The sequence below is a fragment of the Aethina tumida genome, chromosome 5 (assembly GCF_024364675.1).
Source record: "Aethina tumida isolate Nest 87 chromosome 5, icAetTumi1.1, whole genome shotgun sequence".
NCBI lineage: Eukaryota > Metazoa > Arthropoda > Insecta > Coleoptera > Nitidulidae > Aethina > Aethina tumida.
In genome coordinates this window covers 22,251,110-22,278,199 of record NC_065439.1, presented here as the reverse complement: position 1 = coordinate 22,278,199, position 27,090 = coordinate 22,251,110, and the positions used below count along the sequence as shown (strand labels likewise).

The 27,090-nt window shown below is 29.1% G+C and overlaps 1 protein-coding gene and 1 long non-coding RNA gene across 6 annotated transcripts in view; one reads left to right on the top strand and one right to left on the bottom strand.

The window, feature by feature from the left end:
• The window catches only part of LOC109600431 (CUGBP Elav-like family member 2), a 372,127-nt gene that overhangs the window by 46,813 nt on the left and 298,224 nt on the right, over positions 1–27,090 (bottom strand). For all 5 annotated transcript variants that reach the window (XM_049967989.1, XM_049967986.1, XM_049967987.1 and 2 more), the window contains one exon: positions 25,277–25,325. In XM_049967989.1, coding sequence (XP_049823946.1) covers positions 25,277–25,325 — 49 coding nt within the window. The remainder of the gene's footprint in view (positions 1–25,276; positions 25,326–27,090) is intronic.
• On the top strand, positions 14,548–18,641 carry LOC126265704 (uncharacterized). Its single transcript, XR_007548177.1, has 2 exons — positions 14,548–15,515; positions 18,521–18,641. It is a non-coding gene; the product is annotated as an uncharacterized LOC126265704 (long non-coding RNA).

Sequence of the window (27,090 nt, the reverse complement as noted above, 5' to 3'; positions counted from 1 at the left end):
GTTGACTTTATATTTAATAAAATGTGTTTGTATTCTTTAATAAAAAATAGCTGCTACTAATTTTTATGTTTAAAATAGTATATCGAAATTAAGGTAAAATATAAACTAAATATAAAATACTGATGTTTCAGGGACTGAAAGAAGATAATGAAAATCTTAATAAATCTAAAAACTAAAATATTAGTATAATATAATAGAATAGAAATAACAGTAAAAAATTGTTTTTAACAAATAAATGTTAATGATATATATATAGGTTTGTGTTATGGTCTAAAAAATAAATAAAAATGACTTTAAAAAGTTGAAAAAAAAAATATATTAAAGATATTTTTAAATTATTTTTAACAAAAAATAGCTGCTACTAATGTTTATGTTTAAAATATAATTTCAAAATTAAGGTGTAATTCAAAATAAAAGTAGAAAACTGATGTTTCAGGAACTGAAAGAAGATAATGAAAATCTTTATGAAGTTAAAAACTGTAAAATATCAATGAAATAGAACAAAAATAACACAAAAAAATGTTTTCCAAAAGAAAATATTATAATAATTGATAGGTTTGAATTGTGATACAAAAATACAACTTTAATAAACTGTATTAATTATTAAGTAAATCCTGCTAAATTTATGTTAAAAGAATAATTTAAAAATTAAAGAGCATTTTAAGAGAGACATAAAAAATTGATATTTCTGGAGCTGAAAGAATATGATATAAATTTTAATGAGTTTAAAAATTATGAAATATAAATAGAATAGAATAAAAATAACAGAATAAAATTGAGGTGAGAAAAGCTGCACCCCACACTTCGCCAAAACGGTATAACAATTACATGGGAATTTCGGGCTCATTTTGGGCTAATTTCGGCCCAAAAGTAAAAATTTTGGGCTCGAAAAATAACCGCTTTTTTTTCATTTTAATGTGCGAGGTGTAGCTTTACCGTAAAGCTACACCCCGCACTGAGTTTCAAAGGCTGGGGCTATCGAATCAAAAAAATTTGCACGCAGGAATTTCGGGCTCTTTACGGGCTCACGAATGATCAAAAGAAAAAAAATGTAGCTCAAAAAATAATGGGTGATTTTTGAAATTTTAGGATTTCTACGTACTTGCACTTTTCTCTTTGACATTACAGGGTTAATTCTGTCGATTTCGAAGTGTTCTTGGTACTGAAATTTCGGGCTCTTTAAGGGGTAATTTCGGCCCAAAAGAAAAAATTTTGGGCTCGAAAAATAACCGTTTTTTTTTATTTTTAATGTGCGGGGTGCAGCTTTACCGTAAAATTAGACTCCGCGCTGAGTTTCAAGGGGTGGGGTTATCGAATCAAAAAATTTTATATGCAGGAATTTCGGGCTCTTTATGGGCTCACGAATGGTCAAAAGAAAAAAAATGTAGCTCAAAAAATAATGGGTGATTTTTAAAATTTTAAGATTTCTACGTACTTGCACTTTTCTCATTGACATTACACGGTTAATTCTGTCGATTCCAAAGTGTTCTTGGTACTGAAATTTCGGGCTCTTTAAGGGTTAATTTCGGCCCAAAAGAAAAAATTTTGGGCTCGAAAAATAACCGTTTTTTTTTCATTTTTAATGTGCGGGGTGCAGCTTTACCGTAAAATTAGACTCCGCGCTGAGTTTCAAGGGGTGGGGTTATCGAATCAAAAAATTTTATATGCAGGAATTTCGGGCTCTTTACGGGCTCACCAATGATCAAAAGAAAAAAAAAGTGCAAGTACGTAGAAATCCTAAAATTTCAAAAATCACCCATTATTTTTTGAGCTACATATTTTTTCTTTTGATCATTGGTGAGCCCGTAAAGAGACCGAAATTCCTGCATATAAAATTTTTTGATTCGATAACCCCACCCCTTGAAACTCAGCGCGGAGTCTAATTTTACGGTAAAGCTGCACCCCGCACATTAAAAATAAAAAAAAAAACGGTTATTTTTCGAGCCCAAAATTTTTTCTTTTGGGCCGAAATTAACCCTTAAAGAGCCCGAAATTTCAGTACCAAGAACACTTCGAAATCGACAGAATTAACCCTGTAATGTCAAAGAGAAAAGTGCAAGTACGTAGAAATCCTAAAATTTCAAAAATCACCCATTATTTTTTGAGCTACATTTTTTTTCTTTTGATCATTGGTGAGCCCGTAAAGAGCCCGAAATTCCTGCATATAAAATTTTTTGATTCGATAACCCCACCCCTTGAAACTCAGCGCGGAGTCTAATTTTACGGTAAAGCTGCACCCCGCACATTAAAAATAAAAAAAAAAACGGTTATTTTTCGAGCCCAAAATTTTTTCTTTTGGGCCGAAATTAACCCTTAAAGAGCCCGAAATTTCAGTACCAAGAACACTTCGAAATCGACAGAATTAACCCTGTAATGTCAAAGAGAAAAGTGCAAGTACGTAGAAATCCTAAAATTTCAAAAATCACCCATTATTTTTTGAGCTACATTTTTTTTCTTTTGATCATTGGTGAGCCCGTAAAGAGCCCGAAATTTGTGCATATAAAATGTTTTGATTCGATAACCCCACCCCTTGAAACTCAGCGCGGAGTCTAATTTTACGGTAAAGCTGCACCCCGCACATTAAAAATAAAAAAAAACGGTTATTTTTCGAGCCCAAATTTTTTTCTTTTGGGCCGAAATTAACCCTTAAAGAGCCCCAAGAACCAGTACCAAGAACACTTCGGAATCGACAGAATTAACCCTGTAATGTCAATGAGAAAAGTGCAAGTACGTAGAAATCTTAAAATTTTAAAAATCACCCATTATTTTTTGAGCTACATTTTTTTTCTTTTGATCATTCGTGAGCCCGTAAAGAGCCCGAAATTCCTGCATGCAAATTTTTTTGATTCGTTAGCCCCAGCCTTTGAAACTCAGTGCGGGGTGTAGCTTTACGGTAAAGCTACACCCCGCACTTTAAAATGAAAAAAAAGCGGTTATTTTTCGAGCCCAAAATTTTTACTTTTGGGCCGAAATTAGCCCAAAATGAGCCCGAAATTCCCATGTAATTGTTATACCGTTTTGGCGAAGTGCGGGGTGCAGCTTTTCTCACCTATAAAATTGCCTTTAATTATCTGTATAAAGTAAAATTTCGAAATTAATTGTCATGCAAAATAAAAAGGTTGTGTTTTAGAAACTTAATACAGAGCTTGATGAACTTAAAAACTAACACAACAAAAGAGAATAAAATTAACAGGAAAAAGGTGTTTCAAAAAGAGACTATTAATAACACTTATATTAAATTTTAAATTCTTTTGTGTTTTAAAGCTGTGAAATAAATTATTTATTTCGAAATCTATTTTTAAAGTTTAAAGATTTATATTAAATTTTAAAATCGCACTACATTCTTCAGGAAATAAAAATTTAATTGCATTTTTCCATTGTCCCACTCTCTTTTCAACAGATCCATTCAAATTCAAAGAAAATCAAATTATTCGTATATTTTCTTAAATATTATTAAAATCGTCGAACAGAAACACGATTTAAAACTTCAACGTTATTATTAATTGCGGAAAATAATGAAAGCCAAAACACAATTCAAACTCGGGTTAAATAAATACGATATGTCAAAACCATCAGCTCGTAAAAGCACCGTGACAATAGTTGACATTGCCAAGAACCGAGTGAATGCACTTCGATTTTAAATCGTCCACCAATACGTCCACGTGCTACTTAATCATATCGTTACTTAATTTTACCTTAATTACACGCATTTCAAAACCAGTTAGTTAGGATTTAAATAGCAGCGTTAATGTCGACCAGTGGACCGAAAAAGCACGCACACATTTTAAATAGCCCCCCCAACTCAATAACGACTTAAAACATAAACTTCCCAATTTTATACAATCGGCAGAAACAAATGGAATAGATATTTCAGCGAGGGACCTAATTAAACTGCTCAACATTGACAGCACCGGTTGTAAAACAAGCCGGGACGAAAATCGTCGCCGAGTCTGTGTGGCAAAACCGATTTATTTTCACTGGCAAATTATTTAAATTAATGGCCACCGACTCACACCAACGTGTTTGTTTTCGTTTGGAAAAATCGTATTTTTTGCTGTATTGAAAATCGCATCGGACATATAAATATTTGGCCTGAGTTTGTTTAAACCGGGTGATCACTCTAACGGGTTAATTCGATTGTTTGACATGGCATTTTATAATTAGATGTTGAATTAATAAATTAGGGGGACGAGAAAGCAAAAGTCCCATAGTAAATAATAGATTTAAAATCACAGAGAGCAATGAAAGACCATAAAGTAAAAAGTTGCTGTAATTTTGTCCACTGAAAAATAAAAAAGTACCCAGTTTTTTAAAGAACAAAATTGGATTGACCATTCGCACAGTAGACGCAATAGTGACAGAAGAACAATAAAGTTAAAGGTACTAACATCCAATTCAAGTAGTACAGCTCATATTTTTATTACATTTTAATAAGTTGCTATAATTACGGCCACTACTATAATCACAATTTTCTTGGCCGTGTAGTCAAAGAGAAGTGAGTCGTTTTCGCCTTAATTTATAGTTTCATTGTTCACGTTTGAACTATTCCCGGGCACTCGTACTTGTTAACTCTGCTTTCTCATCTCTTTTTCGAGCGATTTATTGTCAGATTCAGCGTTCCCGTTTTCGAAATGTCATACTGTTTTGCATTTGTTCTACGTGCCACACGTAGATCTGTGGCACGGCACAAAAATAATTAGGTTGATAAATTTCAGTTTTTTACAATGTGACAAGGTTGACAGGTTGCAATTGTAGTAAAATTCTCATAAAACCGTAGATAATTCCTTTAATGACATGGTTATATTGCATGCGAAAAAAATTCACATTACTATTGTGTAGCTTATTTATTTTTTTATTTAGAAATAATGTGGAAGTTTTATGAATACAGTTTAATAAATATATTTTCCTTATTCGGAAAGTATATTTGCCAAGATTTACATCCTTCTCAAATTGGATATAATATAATAAGTAAAAAGCAACTGTTGTTGAAGCTTTGTATTTATTATTGTAGAATTACAAATTATGTCAGTTTTCATAATATGTTGAATAATATAATAATTAGAAATTTCCATAATCAAATCTCAGTTACGTTTTTAACATAAGTTGGTAATAACTTTCAATAAAAAAATATTAACTGATCATTTTCAGAATTAAAAAACAAAGAATAACCATAATACATTTAATATTATGATTTAAGTTGTTTCATTGAACACTGTGAAAATAAATTGTAAAATCATTATTAAATAGAAAAATAAAGTTCCAACTTTTACTATATTAATGACAATTTCTAATATAAAAACATTAAAATTTATGACATTTTGTTTCATTGTTAATTTATTATTATTGCTTAATAATAATAATAATTTTCATGATTAATAATAATTTTATAAACATAATTAATATTTGATAATATAATAATTAATTTCTTTATTGATTTTATGGAAAATATAATATGATTAGTTACATTTTCACTTTAATAATAAATTTGTACACATAATTAATACATCGCCATATAAAATACAATAATTAATTTTTTATTTGATGTTATAAAAAATATGAAATGACCATTTCCAAAACGAAAAAACTAAGTATAACCATAAAAGTTTTTATACAATGATTCAAGTTGTTTTATTGAGCAATTCTGTTGAAAGAATAAAATTATATTAGTAATTATGAAATAAATTGGTAAAATCATTATTAATTAAAAATATATGTTTCTAATCTTAAAATTAAACTAAATTGATCATTTTAATGATGAAAGGTTATAAAACAAATTATTAATCATCAACATTTCCAAATACAAAGACATTAAAGTTTGTGACAAAGTTGTTATAACGTTTTTATTTTAATGTGTGCAGCAATAATTATTGTTTAACAGGTTTCATTTTCAAGTCCCAAGTTTTTTTTTTAAATTACATTTACAAGTTAGTCAAGTGAACATAGTCAATTTGTGGTAATATAAAATATATAATAATTAATTTTTTAATTGACTTTAAGAAATATATGAAATGACTATTTCCAAAACTAAGAAACAAACTTTAAACATTTTTTATGGTTTAAATGTTTTACTGAACTGTTGAAATAAATTGTTGAAATCATTATTAAATAGAAATATTAGTTTTTGACCTCAAACTTAAATAAAATTTCATCACTTCAACGACAAAAAGCTGTAAAACAAAGTATTGGTATGTATCATCAAAATTTCAAAATGCAAAGACATTAAAATTTATGACAAGTCGTTCAAGTCGTTATTCTATTATTGTTACATAAATCATTAATATTTTAGACATTTTTTTTAAATTTCTATGTTCAAAATAATATATTTAACACAATTTACTTGATTTTAGGAAAAATACACAGAGCACAATAAAAAATGGACAACAATAAACTTTGTAATATTCTATTGAAATAATAAATAAAATATTAGTAAATAAAAATGAAAGTTTAGTTTATTATATAGTATTGGATAAAAATTGAAATATCTGACCATAATATTAAATAAAATTTCTTAAACACTAGGTACAAAATAATAATGAATACAATAACGAACATTTTAATCGATTATACAACTAACAAACTATGCACAAACAAAATTATTTGCTGGAAAAATTGTTGAAGAAACTTGACAACAATTTCGATAATATTCATAGGAAATTCTTGTGATTATTGATAAGAATACCACGAATATAAATATAAATTCAATGAACGCAACTTGAAATGCTTCACTTCCCGTTGTTATCAATTATTTTTGAAATTCTATCAACCTGCAACCACTAATAGGTTTGTTATCGTCTTTGTTTGACGACCATTTCGATATGTTTAATGCATTCACCAACAATAAGTCATTAATATTATTAATGACTAATGCATTATAAAAATTATCATTCATAATTAAATGGTAATTGAACTTTCGTCGAATAACTTTGGCACTTTTATCGCTGACCTAGAACAATACCGGTACTACCAGGGATCGTACAAATTGTTAAATCACACCCACACTCATTTCATTGTAAAATAATGTAATGCACAATCATGCTTCCACCTTTCTATGTCGGATTCCAATGTGCGCACGAATTTAACAACATTTATTATCGCAATCCACGAGCAAAATACTCCTGGAATAATTAGAAAAGTAATTCCAACGAGAAAGAAAAAAAAAACTACCGTGTGCTCGTGTGTCACCGGATATCACGTACGAACACGAATTTGCATACAAATACCAACCGTCATAAATAAATTTATGTATGAGCCCAATATTGTATTTTTATGCGTTCGTACAATCGCTGCGATTGCTGCGAATTACGACAACAAACGTAAGTATTGACAATCCGGTGATTTGTTGCCCGACTGTTTGAGTGAGTGTTGCTGTGGGTCTGTGAAGAATTGTCGTTGCAAAACATGTTTTTATTTTTGTTGATTTATAATCGAGTAGGATAAATAAAGTCGTTGATTAGATCTAAGGTGTGTGTGTTTTTATTTATTGGTCCGTTGGTTTGTGGAGCGAAAGGTGGTGGGATGTTCCCCCAAAATATGCAACCCCATCTCGTTTTCTTAAGACGTTAAGCCGCAACAAGCACACACATTGGTGATCCACAGTGGGATGGCCTTGAGCAATAATTGTTAAAAATAAAGTATGAAATAACAAATATAATTATGCTTAGTTTTGTATATAAAAATTTAAATTTCCACAATCTAATTTCAAACTTTGAATATCTATATCATTGATATCTGTATAACTCAAATATAATAAATCTATACTCCATTCAAACTAGGTACGGTAATGCAAACAAATTTAGTACCTTGATATGACGTGATTACAGGTAATTGATAGATAACGAGTTTCTTTTATTGGTCATTTCGGAATTGTTAGTTCGTGTTGATTCCTACTTCATACTAAAATTTTACTAGGATAGCATTCAGACATCAAGAGTATTGATAAATCTTTAAATTTTCACAATCTGGTTTCAAACTTTGAATATCTATAAAATTTAAAGATATATAAGCGTTTAAATTGATGGTATATATCTGAAAAATGATACACCTATACTCCATTCAAACTAGGTACGAAACAAATTGCAGGTAATTGATATATAATGTATTTCTTATTGGTTACTTCAGAGGGTAGCATAGTGTTGATACCTACTCTTACTTAAATTTTATTAGGATACCATTCAGGGTATCGTACCATTTCGGTTATTAATTTAATTTATTATTATTTACTTAAAATTTTGGTAAATAATATGAATTTTAATGTTCATTATTATGCGTAATTATTGAGTCCAAAAAATATTTTTTAAATATTTCTCTAAAAATATTATTTGAAATATAGTTTTAAATATAACTCTTTTGACAACCACTTCCACCGTGACTGAACAGCGCATGACTATTGTTTAGTTCACTCAGTACTTTATTTGAATGCACTGCAGAAGTTTTAAATAATTTTACTCGTCTTTAAAGTGTGATAACTCCTTATCCAAGTAACATATAGAAGAGTTTAATGCATCAACTTAAAGATAAAAGTTTTCGTCATTCCTTTGTCTGGAGAAAATGATCATATATAAATAATTATAAAATTTATTGCTACTAATGTAAAATCTTAAAATTAACTAAAATTTAAGCTTTAAATAGGCATAAATTTTATACATTTATCTCAATTAATTTCAAATTTTAATTTATTATAAATAATTTTTAATAACATAAACTTTGATATACAGGGTGATCCACCTAACATGTTCATTAAAAGTTTTTGGAAAAAGGAAAAAGATATTAATTTGAAATTTTTAAGCAAGTATAACTTGATTTGAACCACTTTTCTAACTTATTTTGAACAAAATTTCTTTTCCGGATTTGTCGGTGAATCCAACTTTGTTACCTTCAAGGGAACACTATATGTATATTTTTACATTTTATTTTTTTATGTACAATACTTGCAAATAAAATAGCTATGCCATTTTCTATTTTTAAACCCAATAGTTTTTGAGAGTTATTAATTTTTTTCCTCAAATTTACCAGAATGTTCGTAAAACCACCAATTTTAATGAAAATTAATTTTTGACATACAGATTGTCGATGATGTTTCTTAATTATAATAAAGAAAATAATTACAGCATATGTTAAAAATACATTTTTTTACATTAGTAGTACTTAATATTAGTTTTATTCAATGTTTTATTAATTCACCAATTAATTCACTTAAATTGTTATTAAAAAAATATTATCTACTTTGTACCAGGTATAACAATTTCAAGAACTTGATCTTTTTTTGTATTGTGATCGTCCGAATGTCGAAAATAATAATAAATAAATTAATAGCTTAAGATCTTAATAAAAACAAATAAAAACAGTTCATCTTTAGAATGGTATTAGTTGTAATGTTTGTTTAGTACGTAAAATTTTATATAAGGAGGATTTATTACAAAATTACAAATATAATTGTTTTTCATAACTATAAAAGCAAAACTAATTTTATACACAATTATAGAATTCTATCCCACAGTGCCAAACTCCAGTAATTCGAATGACTAAAAGTAAATAAAGTGTGGAAGAGCAACTCGAAGAGAATTAAATGGGAATGCAACAAGTGCAATGATGACGGGGTGCGTCCTCCCCATCCACCTTCAAACATGATAATCCACCGGAATGCGACCGTAAGAGTGAACACAACCGGAAGTTACGGACACCAAAGAATGTACCGTGGGCCCCTCAACTTGATGCACTTGTTTACGGAGTTTTGGGACTGAACTAGACTGAAGACCAACTTGAAGAAAATTAAATGCAAATGCAACAAGTCAAATGGAGATAGGGTGTGTCCTCCTCGTGCACCTTCATACACGACGGCCCACCGGAATGCAACCGGAAGTTACAAACACCAAAGAATGTGCCTTAGGCCTCTCTCAACTCGACGCATTAGTTTTGTGTGACTTAATCAGAGTCATCATATAGTACCTGGTACTAAATAGGGCGAAGGCAGAGGCGCCGGCTGCCAATAGGACGACGAGATCGCCGGATAGCCCTGCTTCTGTGCCGATCTGCTCTTCATCGCGTTCCCGATGTGCCGACGGTCCGCACCCGTAGTACGTATCCTGGGAACCGCACTGGCAACACACATCACAGCGGGAACATCGCACTAAGCGCCCGGCGACCGTCGGTTCACAGGTGCCTTCGGACTAAACGTGGCGCGGTACGTCGCACAACTGAGCCGTTTCGTACGATCCATTAGACGCAAGTCGGTGCCGTCGGTGACGAATACGAATGTATCGGTTTGATGGGTGACTTACGGCGACGTGCATCGAAATGTAATGCGACCGGTACCGTACCCGAGCCCGACATCCGGTCGCGTTTCCACCGGAGGGTTCTTGGGCGGTGCGGCTGCGGGTGTTATCACTTCGGTCGTCGCCACGATTAGGACGGGCTGTCGGCTGATCCTCGTGCAAAACACAATGCGGAAGTTTTGGCGGTCGGCCGGGCAATTTCGATTTGCTGTGCGTTCCGCGGCGACGGTGGAACTAACGTTTTCAATTATATCGTCAATTTTCATTAGCACATAAAATCGTGGAAAAGATACTGTTGATTATTTCATTGCGGGCCCATAAAACCTACTCTGTCGGAAGCGTTTAATTATTTTTTTTACTATTAACGATAAATATATGAAATTTATCATTATTTTTGCAATTACAGTAATTTTTATTTACAAACAAACCGTAAAAAATGTATAATAATTACGTTGCAAATAATTAAAATGGAGGGAAATATAAAACATTTTTATAAATTTGAAATAAAAATACAAATGTTTATTGTAGTTATACGATTGTTACGTCAATTCAAAATGACTTACAATTCATAAAATGCAAGGACATTTTCAATAATGGTCATTCTAGGAAAGATGTTGCGTTAATTTCTCCAATGTTGAACCAAATTAGTAAATAAATATTTCCCAATAACTACTCAACTATTCAGTTGGATACAGATTTATTCAGGGATTATTCAGAAGCCAAAGGAAGTACAAATTTAGCATAGAACTCTTATTTGTTCTTGATGTTTTTTTTTTTTGATAGCAGCTACTGATTGTTCATCCTGATCTAACAATAATGCAATTCTTATCAACTTCTAGAATTTTAGAGTTTGGATTTTACTTTTATCATTGCTGATATCGAATATGATCAATAAATATCTCAAATAGCGATTATTCGTATGTCAATATTGATCTTGTCAGTTTCGTTTATAAAAAAAATTTATGAACATTTTCACGTTTTTGACTTTATTTATCTAAATAAAAATATGAGTCGTTCTATTTAAATTTGTTTAGAAAAAAAATTAGTGATCAAATTAACATCTCTTGCCACTTTTTGTAAAATGTGAGAGATGCAATAAATAAAACTCTTCCTATTAATACCAAAATTCTTAACTTTTATTCAAACTTGAGATACTTCAGAAAAAGATATAATAATGTACCTTGCATAAATTTGCTTCAGTCACATTTTTTCATTTCTGTAATTAGTCATATCCAAAACAAGGTTAATATGGTAGTTTTTCAATCATTAAAATACAGAAAAACATTTAATTTATTTCACATTTTTATAAGAAATTTCATATATTAGCCTCTATTTAATTTTTAAGCCTCAATCTTTACATTTTATTTTTGAGTTTATTCTATGTTCTATGAGTTTATTTCATGGACATAAATTAAGTTATTTTAATCAGAATATTAAATACAATTTTTTACCTATTTTGCCTCTGTTAGGACACACAATATTTTTATAAATTATAAAAGATACTACCAAATGAAACTCTTTCTTTTGATATCAAATTTATTGACATCTATTGACCCACACTTTATTTTAGAAAAATTATAATTTTGCATAATATAATTTTTATTTATTTCACATTTTTGCACATATATTTCTTATATTAGGCACTGTTTTATTTTAAATATTAATTCAAAATATCAATTGACTTATTTGAGAATTATAAATTAATAAAAGTTGATGTTAATATTATATTTAATTTATATTTTTGAATTTATTTTATGGACATGGTGTAAGTTATTCAGAATATTAAATAAAATTTTTTATTCATCTTGTCTATAATGGAAAATACCAAAAAAATGAAATAAAACTGTTTCTTTTGATATCAAATTTATCCACTTTTATTGAGTACATAATCAAGATATTCCTTAGATATTATAATCTTACACCTTTCATAAGTTTTTTTTAGCCACTTTTTTCATTTCAGTAATTAGCCAAATCCAAGACAAGGTTAATAGTTTCTCACCCATTAGACAAAATTTTAAGTTAATTAACATTTTTAGAAGACATTTCTCATATTAGAGTAATTGCACCTGATGCAGCAATGTTTTTGCCACCAATATTAATAAAATATTAGTTTAATTAATTGAGAATTTAGGTATTTTTATTTTTGAATTAATTTTTGGATATTTCCAGTTATTTTAACCAAAAATTTTGCACTCATTTTCCACTAAAAATTACTACCACTTAAAAAATGAAATATAAAACACTTAATTATAACTTTATGGGGGCACAGAATGTACACCCAGTAATTAAGGATGGACAAATAAATTTGAATTACCTTCTTTAATACTCATAATCAGCGTTTCTAGTCCCGTTTATCCCCAAGAACAAAATTAAACATAAAAACCCGAATTACAATGTTTGGTTCACCGAGTAGCACTCGCACATTTTCACACACGACTGCGGACATCGACTACGGAGGAGCAAAAGTAAAATTGTTTTAGTAGGGATAATATCAAACTAAACAAAAAATACAAAAGTATATTTTGGCAATTGACAGAGGGTAGTTTTTCAAGTGAAGTCAGTTGGCTAAGTTTTCTTGTCTTTATTTTATAAAAACATCAAGGAATAACTATTTTATTCAATAATTTTAACACAGTTTCTGTATAATAAATATTTATTAAAAGTGTTATATTCAACCATCATGGTTCATAATTATGGGCCTGTAGAAAATAATGGAAATAATTTATTGTTAAATATTAAGTAAAATTAAAAGCCTCTGAAAATTTAGATATTTATGAGCAGATTAAATTTGTTTTATTCAATCTCTATTATACATATTATATGAAATGTTAAAAATTAAAACAATTTGCAACAAGGTTAATTTTAATGGTCACTAGAATTTTAAAAACAATGGAATATAAATTTTTACTACATTGCGCCACAAAAAGCCAGTAAAAATTTAATACCGTGGAAGACCAATCCCAAATTGAATAAATGCAACAGTTTAACTGTCATTAAAATGAATTTCTTCACACCACCTTCAGCAAAGAAAACGCTTTTATCCCAAGAATGTTTTAGAACCAATATGAACACCATAAAGGACTGGCCGATGAGACCGGAAGTTCAATATTTTCATATTCGAACCCTTCAAACAAGCCAGGTTCGTCCAAATAAGTCGAAGCCAGCCAAGCTGTATCCGAACTCAACTATCGCATTTAATTGCCATTAATGAATACATTTAGCCGGCCTCTCCTTCTATCGCGGTTTCAACATCACCTATCCCAAGCAAAGTACCTGGCATCAAGTACGGCGATTGAAGAGGCGCCGGCTGCCAATAGGACGACGAGATCGCCGGATAGGCCTGCTTCTGTGCGGATCTGCTCTTCATGATCCTCGTGTATCCGGACCTCTCCGCTGATAAATCCTGCTCCTCGCACTGACAACACATATCACAGCGGACACATCTCCCGCATGCGCTCGGCCAATTCACAGGTACTTAACGTGGCGCGGTACGACGCACAACTGAGCCACGGGTACGATTCATTAGACGCTGTCGGTGTGACGAATGTGTGATATCACTTTGCGGCGTGTGGTACGATACCCGTACTCGTAGGTAGGTACCTAGGCACACGCACGCGTGCACCCGGGGCCATGAGGCTCCGCCGGACATGCATAATACACCCCCCGGATTGGTGTCGGCCTTTTAGCCTGTAATTGAGTTATTGAAGATATAATCCGTTGAAGGCTAAGCTGGTGTTGCACAAATCATTTCTTGCAGGCCGTACTTCAGAAGACATAAAAACTGGCTGGCAAAGGTGCTCAGATTATTCTTACGTTTGGTACTTATTCTTTCTGAATGGTTACCATTTTAGTTATAAAAAAGAAGACCAATAGGACGACAAGTTCTCTAGAATAAGTGATGTTAAGAACACGACAGAGACATCAAAAGCACTACCTCTGTCATGCATGATGTCTCTCTCAAAATTCAGCAGTACCAAAGGCTTTACAATCGGTATAGGCGAATCCAAACAAAAATTTGATGTAGGAATCGAGAAAAAGTTAAATTTATTCCCCAGTGTGATTGAGTTATTGAAGGCTACTGCACTTTCTTTCATCTGGTTAACACAAATCATTTCTTGCAGGTCTTACTTAAGAAATCATAAAAACTTAATATGCTTGGGATTGGTACTAATTCCTTTTTAATGGTTATTTAACAATGATTTAATGATTTTCCACCTATTTTAAAGGTTAATTAAATTTCCTTCCTCTAATACAAATACATTTGGTTCAATAAATAGAATATTGGAAAATCAGTGTCAGATTTGTGATTTTCAAGACCCCAAGGCTTCAATTTTCAGCCATTTAATCTCGGGAATTACCTCGGCATAACGGTGCGGAAATACCGCCGCCGAAGCGATAAGCAAATCTCAAGAGGAAATTATAATCAGCGTATCAAGTTTTTGTTTTTAAATTCCTGCGTGGCGCTTCTACATCGGCAATTTTGATGGATAAGCTCCCTCAAACAGCAATCGATCGATAACGGGCTTTGTTTGAGAGGACGCTAGGCTGTTTTTTCGCCTCCCCCTCATTTGGCAATTAGCCGCTGCGACCAGGTGTTGGACCGAAAGCGAAATCGTCACGCTCCGAAAATGGATTATGTTAATGGTGGCATCGCGGCGAGATGACGCGACGGCACCGCATCGAAGTGGGTTACCGGTGGAAGAAACGGTTTCTGTTGCAGGAATGCATCGGGTCCGGGGGCCGATGCTGCGATACGTTCAAGGTCGGATATGCTTCGCAGAGACCGGTGTTGGCGGATTGCGCAGGAACAGTTTAATCCTTTCACATTTGTTTGTTTGTTTATTGTTATTGTGGCGGTGATTGTGCAACGGTAGCGCCAAAGTCAAGGACGATGGACGACGGATTGATTGATTGGACGGAAGAATTATTGGGAAAACTGTTGTGGCACGAAGATGAAGAGAATTTCGTAACTGGTCTGTTGAGCAACGTGAAGTTTATGCGATTAGTTAGAACGGGAGGGGCCACGGTTTGGATTAGCGTTCGGTTGCTAATCCTGTTTCGCGGTGTGGGTTTCTGAATCCCGGGAGTGGCTCAAGAAATTTGTACGTTTAAATGTTTGTTGTGTGCTTGTGAATTTTAAACTGTGCTGTTAATGTTGCTAAACGTCGCGTTGTGCACATAACGTAAAATGGAATGAACGACGTTCAAACAAATACATGTCACACCACAATGTATTTTAACTTGGTTGGTATTTTATGGGGCTTTTGTGGTTACAATATTGTGTCCTTGTAAAGTTTATTAGGTGGTAAAGATTAATTATTTGTAATTGCAAGGTTATATATGTTTTATGTTGCCAGTTAACTTTTAATGCAAGAAGTATGTTTTATTTTTGAGCACTCAACATTTTTTGTGATAAAGTTACTCACACCTTTCAATTCGACTGAAATTAGTTCGTAAATTATTAATTTTATTTTCTTAGAAAAAAAAAAAGAAAAATACATGCTATTAAGTTGGGAACTGCCATCTCTCAAAAGTCTATACCCCATTCAAACAAGGAATTGACGAGACGTGCTCCCAAATTTTTATTTTATTGATTTATAATTCGAGTCGAGTGAATAAATAAAATATTTGTGACCCCAAAATATGGACCCCAAACTGACAATGCACAGTGGGATGACCTTGGCCAAAAATTGAAATAAATAAAATTATATATAGTTTTGTATATAAATCTTCAAATTTTCACAATCTGGTTTCAAAGTTTGAATATCTATAAAATTTAAAGATATATAAGCGTTTAAATTGATGGTATATATCTGAAAAATGATACACCTATACTCCATTCAAACTAGGTACGAAACAAATTGCAGGTAATTGAGAGATAATGTGTTTCTTATTGGTTACTTACTTAAATTTTATTAGGATACCATTCAGGCATAAAGGGTATCGTACCATTTCGGTTACATATTAATTTAATTTATAATTATTATTTACTTAAAATTTCGGTAAATAATATCAATTTTAATATTCATTATTATGTGTAATTATTGAGTCCAAAAAATATTTTTTAAGTATTTCTCTAAAAATATTATTTGAACATCTATAGTTTTAAATATGGCTCTTTCGACAACTACTTTCACTGTACCTGAACAGCACATGACTATTGTTTAATTCACTCGGTATTTTTATGCACTGTAGAAGCGTTAAATAATTTTAGCCGTTTTTGAAGTGTGATAACTCCTTATCCAAGTAACATATAGAGAAGTTTAATGCGTCAACTTAAAGATATATGTTTTCTTCATTCCTTTGTCTGGAGAAAATGATATAAACAACTGTAAATTTTATTGCTACTAATGTAAAACCTTAAAATTAATTAAAAGTCAAGCTTTAAATAGCCATAAGTTTTATACATTTATCTCAATTAATTTCAAATTTTAATTTATTATAAATAATTTAATATCATAAACAATTTGATATACAGGGTGATCCACCTAACATGTTCATTGAAAGTTTTTGGAGAAAGAAAAAAGATATTAATTTGAAATTTTGAAGTATAACTTGATTTGAACCACTTTTCTAACTTATTTTGAATAAAATTTCTTTTCCGGTTTTGTCTGTGAATCCAACTTTGTTATCTTCAAGGGAACAGTATATGTATATTTTTACATTTTATTTTTTTATGTATAATACTTGCAAATAAAATGGCTATGCCATTTTTTATTTCTAAACCCAATAGTTTTTGAGTTATTAATTTTTTTCCAAAAATTTACCAGAATATTCGTAAAACCACCAATTTTAATGAAAATTAATTTTTAACATACAGATTGACCACCCTATAGATTGTCGATGATGTGTCTTAATTACAATATAATAAAGAAAATTGCAGCATATGTTAAAAATACATTTTTTACATTAGTAGTACTTAATATTAGTTTTATTCAATGTTTTATTAATTTACCCTTAAATTGTTAATAAAAAAATTATTATTTACTTTGTACCAGGTATAACAATTTCAAGAACTTGTAATTTAATTGAAACATACATATGAAGTTAATATTTTACCTCCACAGTAAAAAATATGAAAACAATCTTTATTTGTATTCTGATCGTCCGAATGTCGAGAATAATAATAAATAAATTAATAGCTTAACATATCTAACATATCTAAGTAACATATAGAGTTTAATACGTCAACTTAAAGATTTATATATTTTTTCATTCATGTGTCTGGAGGAAATGATCATACATTAAACAATTGTAAAATTTGTTGCTAGTAATGTAAAACCTTCAAATTAATTAAAATTCAAGCTTTAAGTAGGCATACATTTTATACATTTATCTCAGTTTAGTTTAAATTTTAAATTATTATAATCCTTAATATCACAAATAATTTGATATACAGAGTGATTCTAACTTGTTCATTAAAAGTTTTTTGAGAAAGGAAAAATATATTGATTTAATATTGTTACAACAAAAAGAGCTTGACTTAAGCTACTTTTCTAATTTATTTTGAACAAAATTTAATTTCTAGTTTTACCGGAAGTGATATCAACTTTGTTATTTTCAATTCTTATTTTATTTAGAAATATGTATTATATTTTAAATGTTTTTTATTTATATTAATAAATAATGATGAATTTTCCTTATATTAATCATAGACTCATTTTTCCCTTTAAAATGTGATGTGATTCATCAACTGATAAACTTGCCATGAATATACTGTATATCGTAAATATTGATATTTGAGTATTATAATATTAATGATCGTTTCTGTTTGAACATTATTATAGGAACACAACTTGGTATACTCTAATATTTTGTTACTTGATAAAGTAAGTCCCAATCAGGTTCTATCAATAATTGATAATTAGTACCAAATATATTATTGGTATATTTACTAAGGCACATTATAGTATGCACACCTTCAATTATAATAAAATATTACCCCTTAATTAGCTACAATATTAATACAGAGCGAAACTTGATTATCATACGACTCTAAACAAATACTAGCAAATAATTAATTATATCGGCGGAAAACAAGCCGGCAATTAGCAGAGCATATTTCACAACAAAATGACAGCGACTGTGAGAGACAATAAACACAATCATGCCGCACAAACCCAACTTACACAAATATAAATCACGGAACATGAACAGAGAATATATCACTAATAGGGGATATTAATAATCATCGCGTTACATCAGATAAGTCCATTTGCTGAAGTTATAACTCTTGCGCTTTGTTACAGATTATTATCCCTCCCGGTTCGCGTGTGCATGTTTACATTTCAGCGCCCGCTCAATTTTCCCGGATTTAAATGTTGTACGAAGTTAATTTCCAAGTTAAAAAATAATAAATATTAATTCTGACTGTGTTTTTTATTTGCCCTTGTGGATCTTTATCCCTTTTACTCTTTCGTTAATGAATAATCAATTTTATTTTCTTATATTTTAAGGAAATGGTAAATTTTTTGTGATTTTTCTACGGTGTGGTTCAATTATGATTTTTATACGAATGTAATTTGATTTTAATTAATAATCGCTCAAAGCAAAGCCAACAAAAATTTCTATATATGCCTCGTTGAAGCACATTTTATAAAAAAATAGATTCCATTAAATTTAGTATATCAAATTTTATAAATAAAATACGTATTAATAAGTATATGACAAAATTAAAAATCTTACTTACTTTTCTAATAAAATTATTAATTTTAATGTATAGGTAAATAAAATCTAAAAAAATATGACAGTTGATAATTCGGATATATATCACAAATATTGATATTTATTTTGAAATAAATAAAACTATTTAATATTTAGTAAGGTTTTAGAAGATACTGCTAACTTTCAAATGGCACAAAATGTCAATTTCTAAGATAAAAAATAATAAATATTAAAAATACATGGTATGTGTGTTTTATTGTCCCTTATGACACTTTTATTCCTTCATCCCTTTCCTTAATGTACAATTAATTTTATTTACTTATTTTATTAAAAGAAATAGTAATTTTTTTTTATAGAATATTTCGGAAATATTACATACAGTAAGGTTCAGCAAAATTGGAAATGTCTGTAATATTTTTATTTATATGTAACTCAATTTTAATTAATAATATACATACAATAATATAATATAATATAATATAATATAATTAATACAGACAATCAAAGAATTTTATGTATGCCTCATAGAAAATTATTTTCTGAATCAGATGTCAGAGATTTACTGTAATCTTTTGCTGTCAAAAATAAGAAAAGTTAACTGAAGTATTTTTATAAAAAAAAATTGTATTAATAAGTATATGACAAAGTTAAAAATCTTACTTTTCTAATGAAATTATTCATTTTCATGATTAGGTAAAACTACAATAATTATGAGATGAAATCTAAAATATATATGACAGTTGATAACTCGATATATATGAGAAATAAAATATTAATTTTGAAATAAATAAAACTATTTAATATTTAGACTATTTAAATTTAAGATTTAAAAAATTATGGGAGATGTTACTGGTGACTTCCAAAAGGCACAATATGTCAGTTTCTAATTTAAAAAATAATAAATATTAATTTTATTCCTTCATCACTTTCCTTAATGTACATTTAATTTTATTTTCATTATTAAAAAAATAGTAAACTTTTAGTATATATTTCAAGAATATTATATACAGTATAGTACAGTAAAATGGAAATACCTCTAACTTTTTTGTTCATATTTAATGATTTTAATTAATAATAGCTCAACAGATAAATACAATAAAGTTTATGTATGCTACGTAGAAAATTATTTTCAGCATCATATTTTTGAATGTCACAAATAAGAGGCGTATAATTTTAAGAAAACAATATCTTATATTGAATTTAGTATATCAAATTTTATATAAAAACATTACATATTAATAAAATCTAACTTTTATATTGATATATTTATTTTAAATTAACTAAAAACATTTGACATACATTACTTATAAGTTATGAGTGGTACAATATTTCAATTAAAGTTAAAATAAAAAAATATTGGTAATACTGTGTGTGTGTGTTTTTTTATTATCCCTTATGACTCGTTTATCCCTTCATTCCTTTCGTTAATGCATAACAATAAAACTCGGAACAGACAAATACGAGATCATAATAAAGCTTAATTTCGTTAAGAAGGGCCAAGTCGAAGGATTATACGTCCGGATATTAGAGAAAATTCGCCTGGAGAGGATTTTATAGAACAATAATATCTATTATATGGATCGGAAGAATGAGTGATAATAGAAAAAGATAACAGGCGAATGAACGAAGTGAAATGAACGAGAAGGAAATGCTGCTGTGTTGACATTTTCATAAAAGGAAAGAAAATTTCCTGCGCCGATTCGTGTCATTGTACCAGTTTGATGAAATAAGACTTCGTGGAAGGAATGCCCGCTTATTTTTTGGACGGATTAAATCAAATTGTACTTTTTAATTCTCTCGAATTTATATTTACGCGGTGTTTTTGTGGGAAACAGAAACGGCACAGTCGAGTTTTGTTAACTTCGGTGTGTTTACACGACTGATTTTAGTATCGCACACTCGGGCCAAATATTTACTTCCTTTTATTAGCCTCGAACAACTCGTATTTACATTTCGACCCAAGATAAAAATGCAACTGATAATGGGACCCTTCACTCACTTTTTATTGCCGCGACAGTAAAATCCGAATGTGCCACAATTTATTCTTTCTTTTTGACAAAAATCCACGTTTCCACGTTTCGAGTGGGTCAATTCCCCGAGACAATTAGCCCAATTCCCGTTCCTTTTGACGACCCGAAAAACGGTGTCCCGCATTCGGTGAAACTGCTTACGGGGCCCGCGGAAGAATGATGATTCGACGTTACGAGTGTTCCGGCCGCCACGAACAAGATAAATGACCCTTGAAAAGGGATTTTACGTCAAAGAAATTATTTACAATGAAACCAACGGGGATCGTTACCGATTTCTTCCGGGGGGCAGGACTTTTAACTCTTCGACGGTGGAAATCAATCAAATCGGGACGGATTTAACGACGTCGAATTGATGTTTTAACGCGGCATCTTCAGGTGAGTATTTTCGTTGGGGTGCGGCATCGGTGGATGCCATTCGTTCGTATTGATTCAGTGTTTGGATGGAGATGACAATTACGAAACACTCGGCAGGCCTAAACGACGTTTAAATTGCTAATTTTCAAGGTGGACGGTCGCTTACGACTGAGAACGTTGAAATCAACGCCGCTTTTATGTCTGTTTTCGCTGCTGGGTTATGCAGTAGTCAAACGGGATTATGTAGGTAATAGAAAAGAGTAAACTAAACTGAAATAGTCTTGGGAAAATAAGTTCAAAGATTAAGGTTTGTAAATTTGAATAAATAAATTTCAAAACAACACTTTAAATATGCGAATTCTCACATTGAGCTCATGTACACTTCTAAGAATTCAGTTTTATCATCATAAAAATTAAACTTTTGAAAAATTCTCCTACTTTAAATATGTTAAACAAATAATAATTAATAAAAATTACAGTATTTTAAACCAAGGACACGTATAAAACTAAGAACCCTCTATTTTATTTTTTTTTTAATGGTAACTTGTTATAAAATTATCTTGTACTAAATATATTAAACATATTTTAATAATATTCTTAATAAATTATAATGTAATATATCAATATCTTTATATACGAATATAATTTATTTATATACAGAGAAATTCTTATTGAAAATTACTGAATCTTAGACTGAGGACACGCTTAAAACTAAAAACTCTTTCTTTTATCCTTTTTTAAAAGGTAAGTAATTACAAAATTATCTTCTATTAAATATATTAAACCAATTCTAATAATATTCTTAATAAATTATAATGTAATATTATTAATATATTTCGATACGAATATAAAACTAAAAACTAAAAACTCTCTCTTTTATCCTTTTAAAAAGGTAAGTTATTACAAAATTGTCTTCTATTAAATATATTAAACCAATTCTAACAATATTCTTAATAAATTATAATGTAATATTATTAATATATTTCGATACGAATATAATTTATTTATATACAGAGAAATTATTATACTGAGGACACGATTAAAACAAAAAACTCTCTCTTTTATCCTTCTAAAAAGGTAAGTTATTACAAAATTATCTTCTATTAAATATATTAAACCAATTCTAATAATATTCATAATAAATTATAATGTAATATTATTAATACATTTCGATACGAATATAATTTATTTATATACAGAGAAATCCTTATACTGAGGACACGATTAAAACTAAAAACTCTCCCTTTTATCCTTTTAAAAAGATAAGTTATTACAAAATTGTCTTCTACTAAATATATTAAATAAATTTTAATAATATTCTTAATAAATTATAATGTAATATTATTAATATATTTCAATACGAATATAATTTATTTATATATAGAAAAATTCTTAAATTGAGGACACAATTAAAACTAAAATTTCTCTCTTTTATCCTTTTAAAAAGGTAAGTTATTATAAAATTGTCTTCTACTAAATATATTAAACCAATTTTAATAATATTCTTAATAAATTATAATGTAATATTATTAATATATTTCGATACGAATATAATTTATTTATATATAGAGAAATTCTTATACTGAGGACACGATTAAAACTAAAAACTCTCCCTTTTATCCTTTTAAAAAGGTAAGTTATTACAAAATTGTCTTCTATTAAATATATTAAATCAATTTTAATAATATTCTTAATAAATTATAATGTAATATTATTAATATATTTCGATATGAATATAATTTATTTATATACAGAGAAATTCTTAGGCTGAGGACACGATTAAAACTAAAAACTCCCTTTTTTATCCTTTTAAAAAGATAAGTTATTACAAAATTGTCTTCTACTAAATATATTAAACCAATTTTAATAATATTCTTAATAAATTATAGTGTAATATTATTAATATATTTCGATATGAATATAATTTATTTATATACAGAGAAATTCTTATACTGAGGACACGATTAAAACTAAAAACTCTCCCTTTTATCCTTTTAAAAAGGTAAGTTATTACAAAATTGTCTTCTATTAAATATATTAAATCAATTTTAATAATATTCTTAATAAATTATAATGTAATATTATTAATATATTTCGATATGAATATAATTTATTTATATATAGAGAAATTCTTAGGCTGAGGACACGATTAAAACTAAAAACTCTCCCTTTTATCCTTTTAAAAAGGTAAGTTATTACAAAATTGTCTTTTATTAAATATATTAAATCAATTTTAATAATATTCTTAATAAATTATAATGTAATATTATTAATATATTTCGATATGAATATAATTTATTTATATACAGAGAAATTCTTATACTGAGGACACGATTAAAACTAAAAACTCTCCCTTTTATCCTTTTAAAAAGGTAAGTTATTACAAAATTGTCTTCTATTAAATATATTAAATCAATTTTAATAATATTCTTAATAAATTATAATGTAATATTATTAATATATTTCGATATGAATATAATTTATTTATATATAGAGAAATTCTTAGGCTGAGGACACGATTAAAACTAAAAACTCTCTCTTTTATCCTTTTAAAAAGGTAAGTTATTACAAAATTGTCTTTTATTAAATATATTAAATCAATTTTAATAATATTCTTAATAAATTATAATGTAATATTATTAATATATTTCGATACGAATATAATTGATTTATGTATAGAAAATTACTGACTGAATCTTAGAATATGGAGAAATTCTTATTGGAAATTACTGAATCTTAAACTAAGGACACATATAAAACTAAAAAATCTCTTTTATCCTTTTAAAAAGATAAGTTATTAAAAAATATATTAAACAAATTTATGCAATATAATATTCCTAATAAATTATAATGCAATATTATTAATATCTTTATATATAGAGATATTTCTTTGTTATATGGAAAATTACTAATTTTTGTCCTTTTAAAAAAAGTTAGAGTTTTAACAGATTTTAATATTGTTATTAAGGTATTATAATGTAATAAACATCATTAAAATATTTCTAGTTTGTCTGAAATGTTTTCGCTTAAAAAACTTTCATCACACAATTTGAAATGCTAAATAATAAAAAACAAACTACTTAAAATATATGTAACATTTTAAGTTTCCAAAGAATGTTAAACATCGAACATAAGTTTCGCAAGTAATTTCAGAGCTTTTCGAAGTAGATATTGCCCCCACGTAAAATTCAACGACGTTGTCAATATCACAAAACTTCTTGTGATTCTAATAAATTCAATATTGAAGAACTCATTAGTTTTTAAAATCCGTACAAATATATAAACTGGCGTTGCGGTTTACGATCGCATTTTTACAACAGTAATAAAAACCACGGAAGGCTTTGCATAAAACAAATCAACTGGCAAATGGGCACCTACTTAATCATTTATCGAGTGACGTATTTAGGTTACCTACCGGCGGAATTTCCCGTGCTCATATATAATTGCAACAGTCAACCACGTAAAATATTCACAATTAATGCTCCAGAATATCCTGTGTGTTGTTTAATAAAAAAAAAACGTTAAATAGATTTCATTCACATACATTTTAGGGGCTTTTAACCGTCCCAAGTAATTTAAAAATTTATTCGTGGCCTTAACAAAATCACAATATTTTCCCCGAAACACGGTCAAAGGGATTTCCAACCTAAGCACGGCTGAAATAATAAAAAAACGCCGCTGAAATATTAACGTGTGCAGTATCAAAATCACGGAACTGACCGGCAGCGGGTAAAAGGACTCGAAATAATAATGGTACTTTTTGAGATTAAAACTATAGGTACATACACACACACTACATGCAAATTTAAATCACTGGGCGCAAATGGATTTCGAGAATGCGGCGAAAAAAAGGCAAAAATCCCGCCGACGCACACGTCGGAGAGTACGGCGCAGCCGGAGCGAGAGAGCTCCGGAATACACGTATGAAAATAATGTAATGATCCTTTTTTAACTCACCGTTTCTGTTTTCACTGTCGGCCGGTTTCATTTGGATGGGGTGGTGCATCTGGAAAAAAAAGTGAAATTATTATTAGTCGTTGTGGATTGTTACAAGATTACCATTCCTGGTGTGCATGCAAAATGTTTCCTTTTTTTTTATTGCCACTTTTATGGACCGTTAAAAGGGGCTCGCTTTAATTTTTATTTTGTTTTCGGACAAATAAGAATTTTCATTTCGGGAGGATTCCTTACAATATTCCATTATTGTAGAACGGACGATAAAATATGAAGTTAATGTAATGACGATAATTGTATCAACATGTATCTCATCTTTTCAATTATATGTCGTCCACCCATTTGAGATTATGGTTTAGAATCATTTCTGTCATAAAAAGTCGAAAAATTGAGCTACTTTTTCAATAAGTTCATCAAAATTAGCACATTTTCAAAAGAAAAATAATATGTAACATAATTTTTCAATATTTTATGAATTTTTGAGAATTTAACAATTTTTATTAAATTCAGGCTTCATGTTTTAAATAATAAAAAATCAAAAAATAAATTAATTATTTCATATATTTTTTTAAATATTCTATTTTTAGGCGTGAAACCAAACCTAACCTAACCTATTTTTTTTCAGTTTTATTTAAAATTATTTCTCCTAAAGATTTCATTTCATAAAAAATAAAAACGTTAATGACATTTTTCTTTTTTGAAAATATTCTATTTTTGATGAACTTTCCGAAAAAAAATAGGTTAGGTTAGGTTAGGTTTCCAGTTCTTTTTTTTTAATTATTGTTATTTATCTAATTTATTATTATTTATTTACATAAAACCGCAAAAATCAGCATTTTTTCAAAGTGAATATTTTTTTTTCAAGAAATCTTAATTTATTTACTTGATAGAAACATATTCTTTAATGCGCCAAAGAGTAGAATATTTTGAAAAAAGTATGAAAAAATGTCGTTTTTTCAATTTTTTATAGCCAAAAATAGGTGGATCCTTAAAAAAACAATTTCGTTTCAATATTATTATTATTCATGGCTGATATTATAATTAAAATATCCCTATGAATATCTAAAAATACTAAGCTAAAGCTATAGCACAATTTGAAATAGTTGAAATAAAATTAATAATATACTAATATGTACGAATAAATTAATTTTTTACTTACGAACAAAATTATTATAAATCACAGAAATCAAACACAATAAAAATATCTATAAATCAATGAATAATCAGACTAACCCAAATTAATAAACACGGAAATAAATTAAAGATAAATATAATTCTACCCAAAATAAATGGATATACGTAAACACTTGTAAGAAATGAAATGTTACATAATATAAAAATTCACAGTGGCAATTTTGAGGTTCCAGATTAACCAACTTAATTTCAGGCCGCTATAATGCAGTTTTACCAATTGCAAATAAATTGGTTATAAGATGTCCCATAAACTTACGTATCAGAAAAATTGACATATATCATAAATAAATGTGACAAATATCGAAACACTTGAATGTATCGTGGAACTAAAATTGATAAACAATAATCGTCGCTGCACACCTTATTGAAACGTTTCGCAAACATCAAATATCTGATTTTTACCCCCTCTTCGCACCAAAATTGCATTCCTAAGAACGACAATTGAAGGCGGGCGCTGGCCATTAAAAAAAGCACAGCTTACTTAGACGGCACGATTGTTATTATCCTTCTCTAACTCTCAAGAACATGTCCTTCTTTTTCACTCCAGCACGGTCAAATGAAAAAAAAAAACGAATTTTGTATCGAACAGCGACAGTTTAGTCTTACATTTTAGGCTCAGTTAC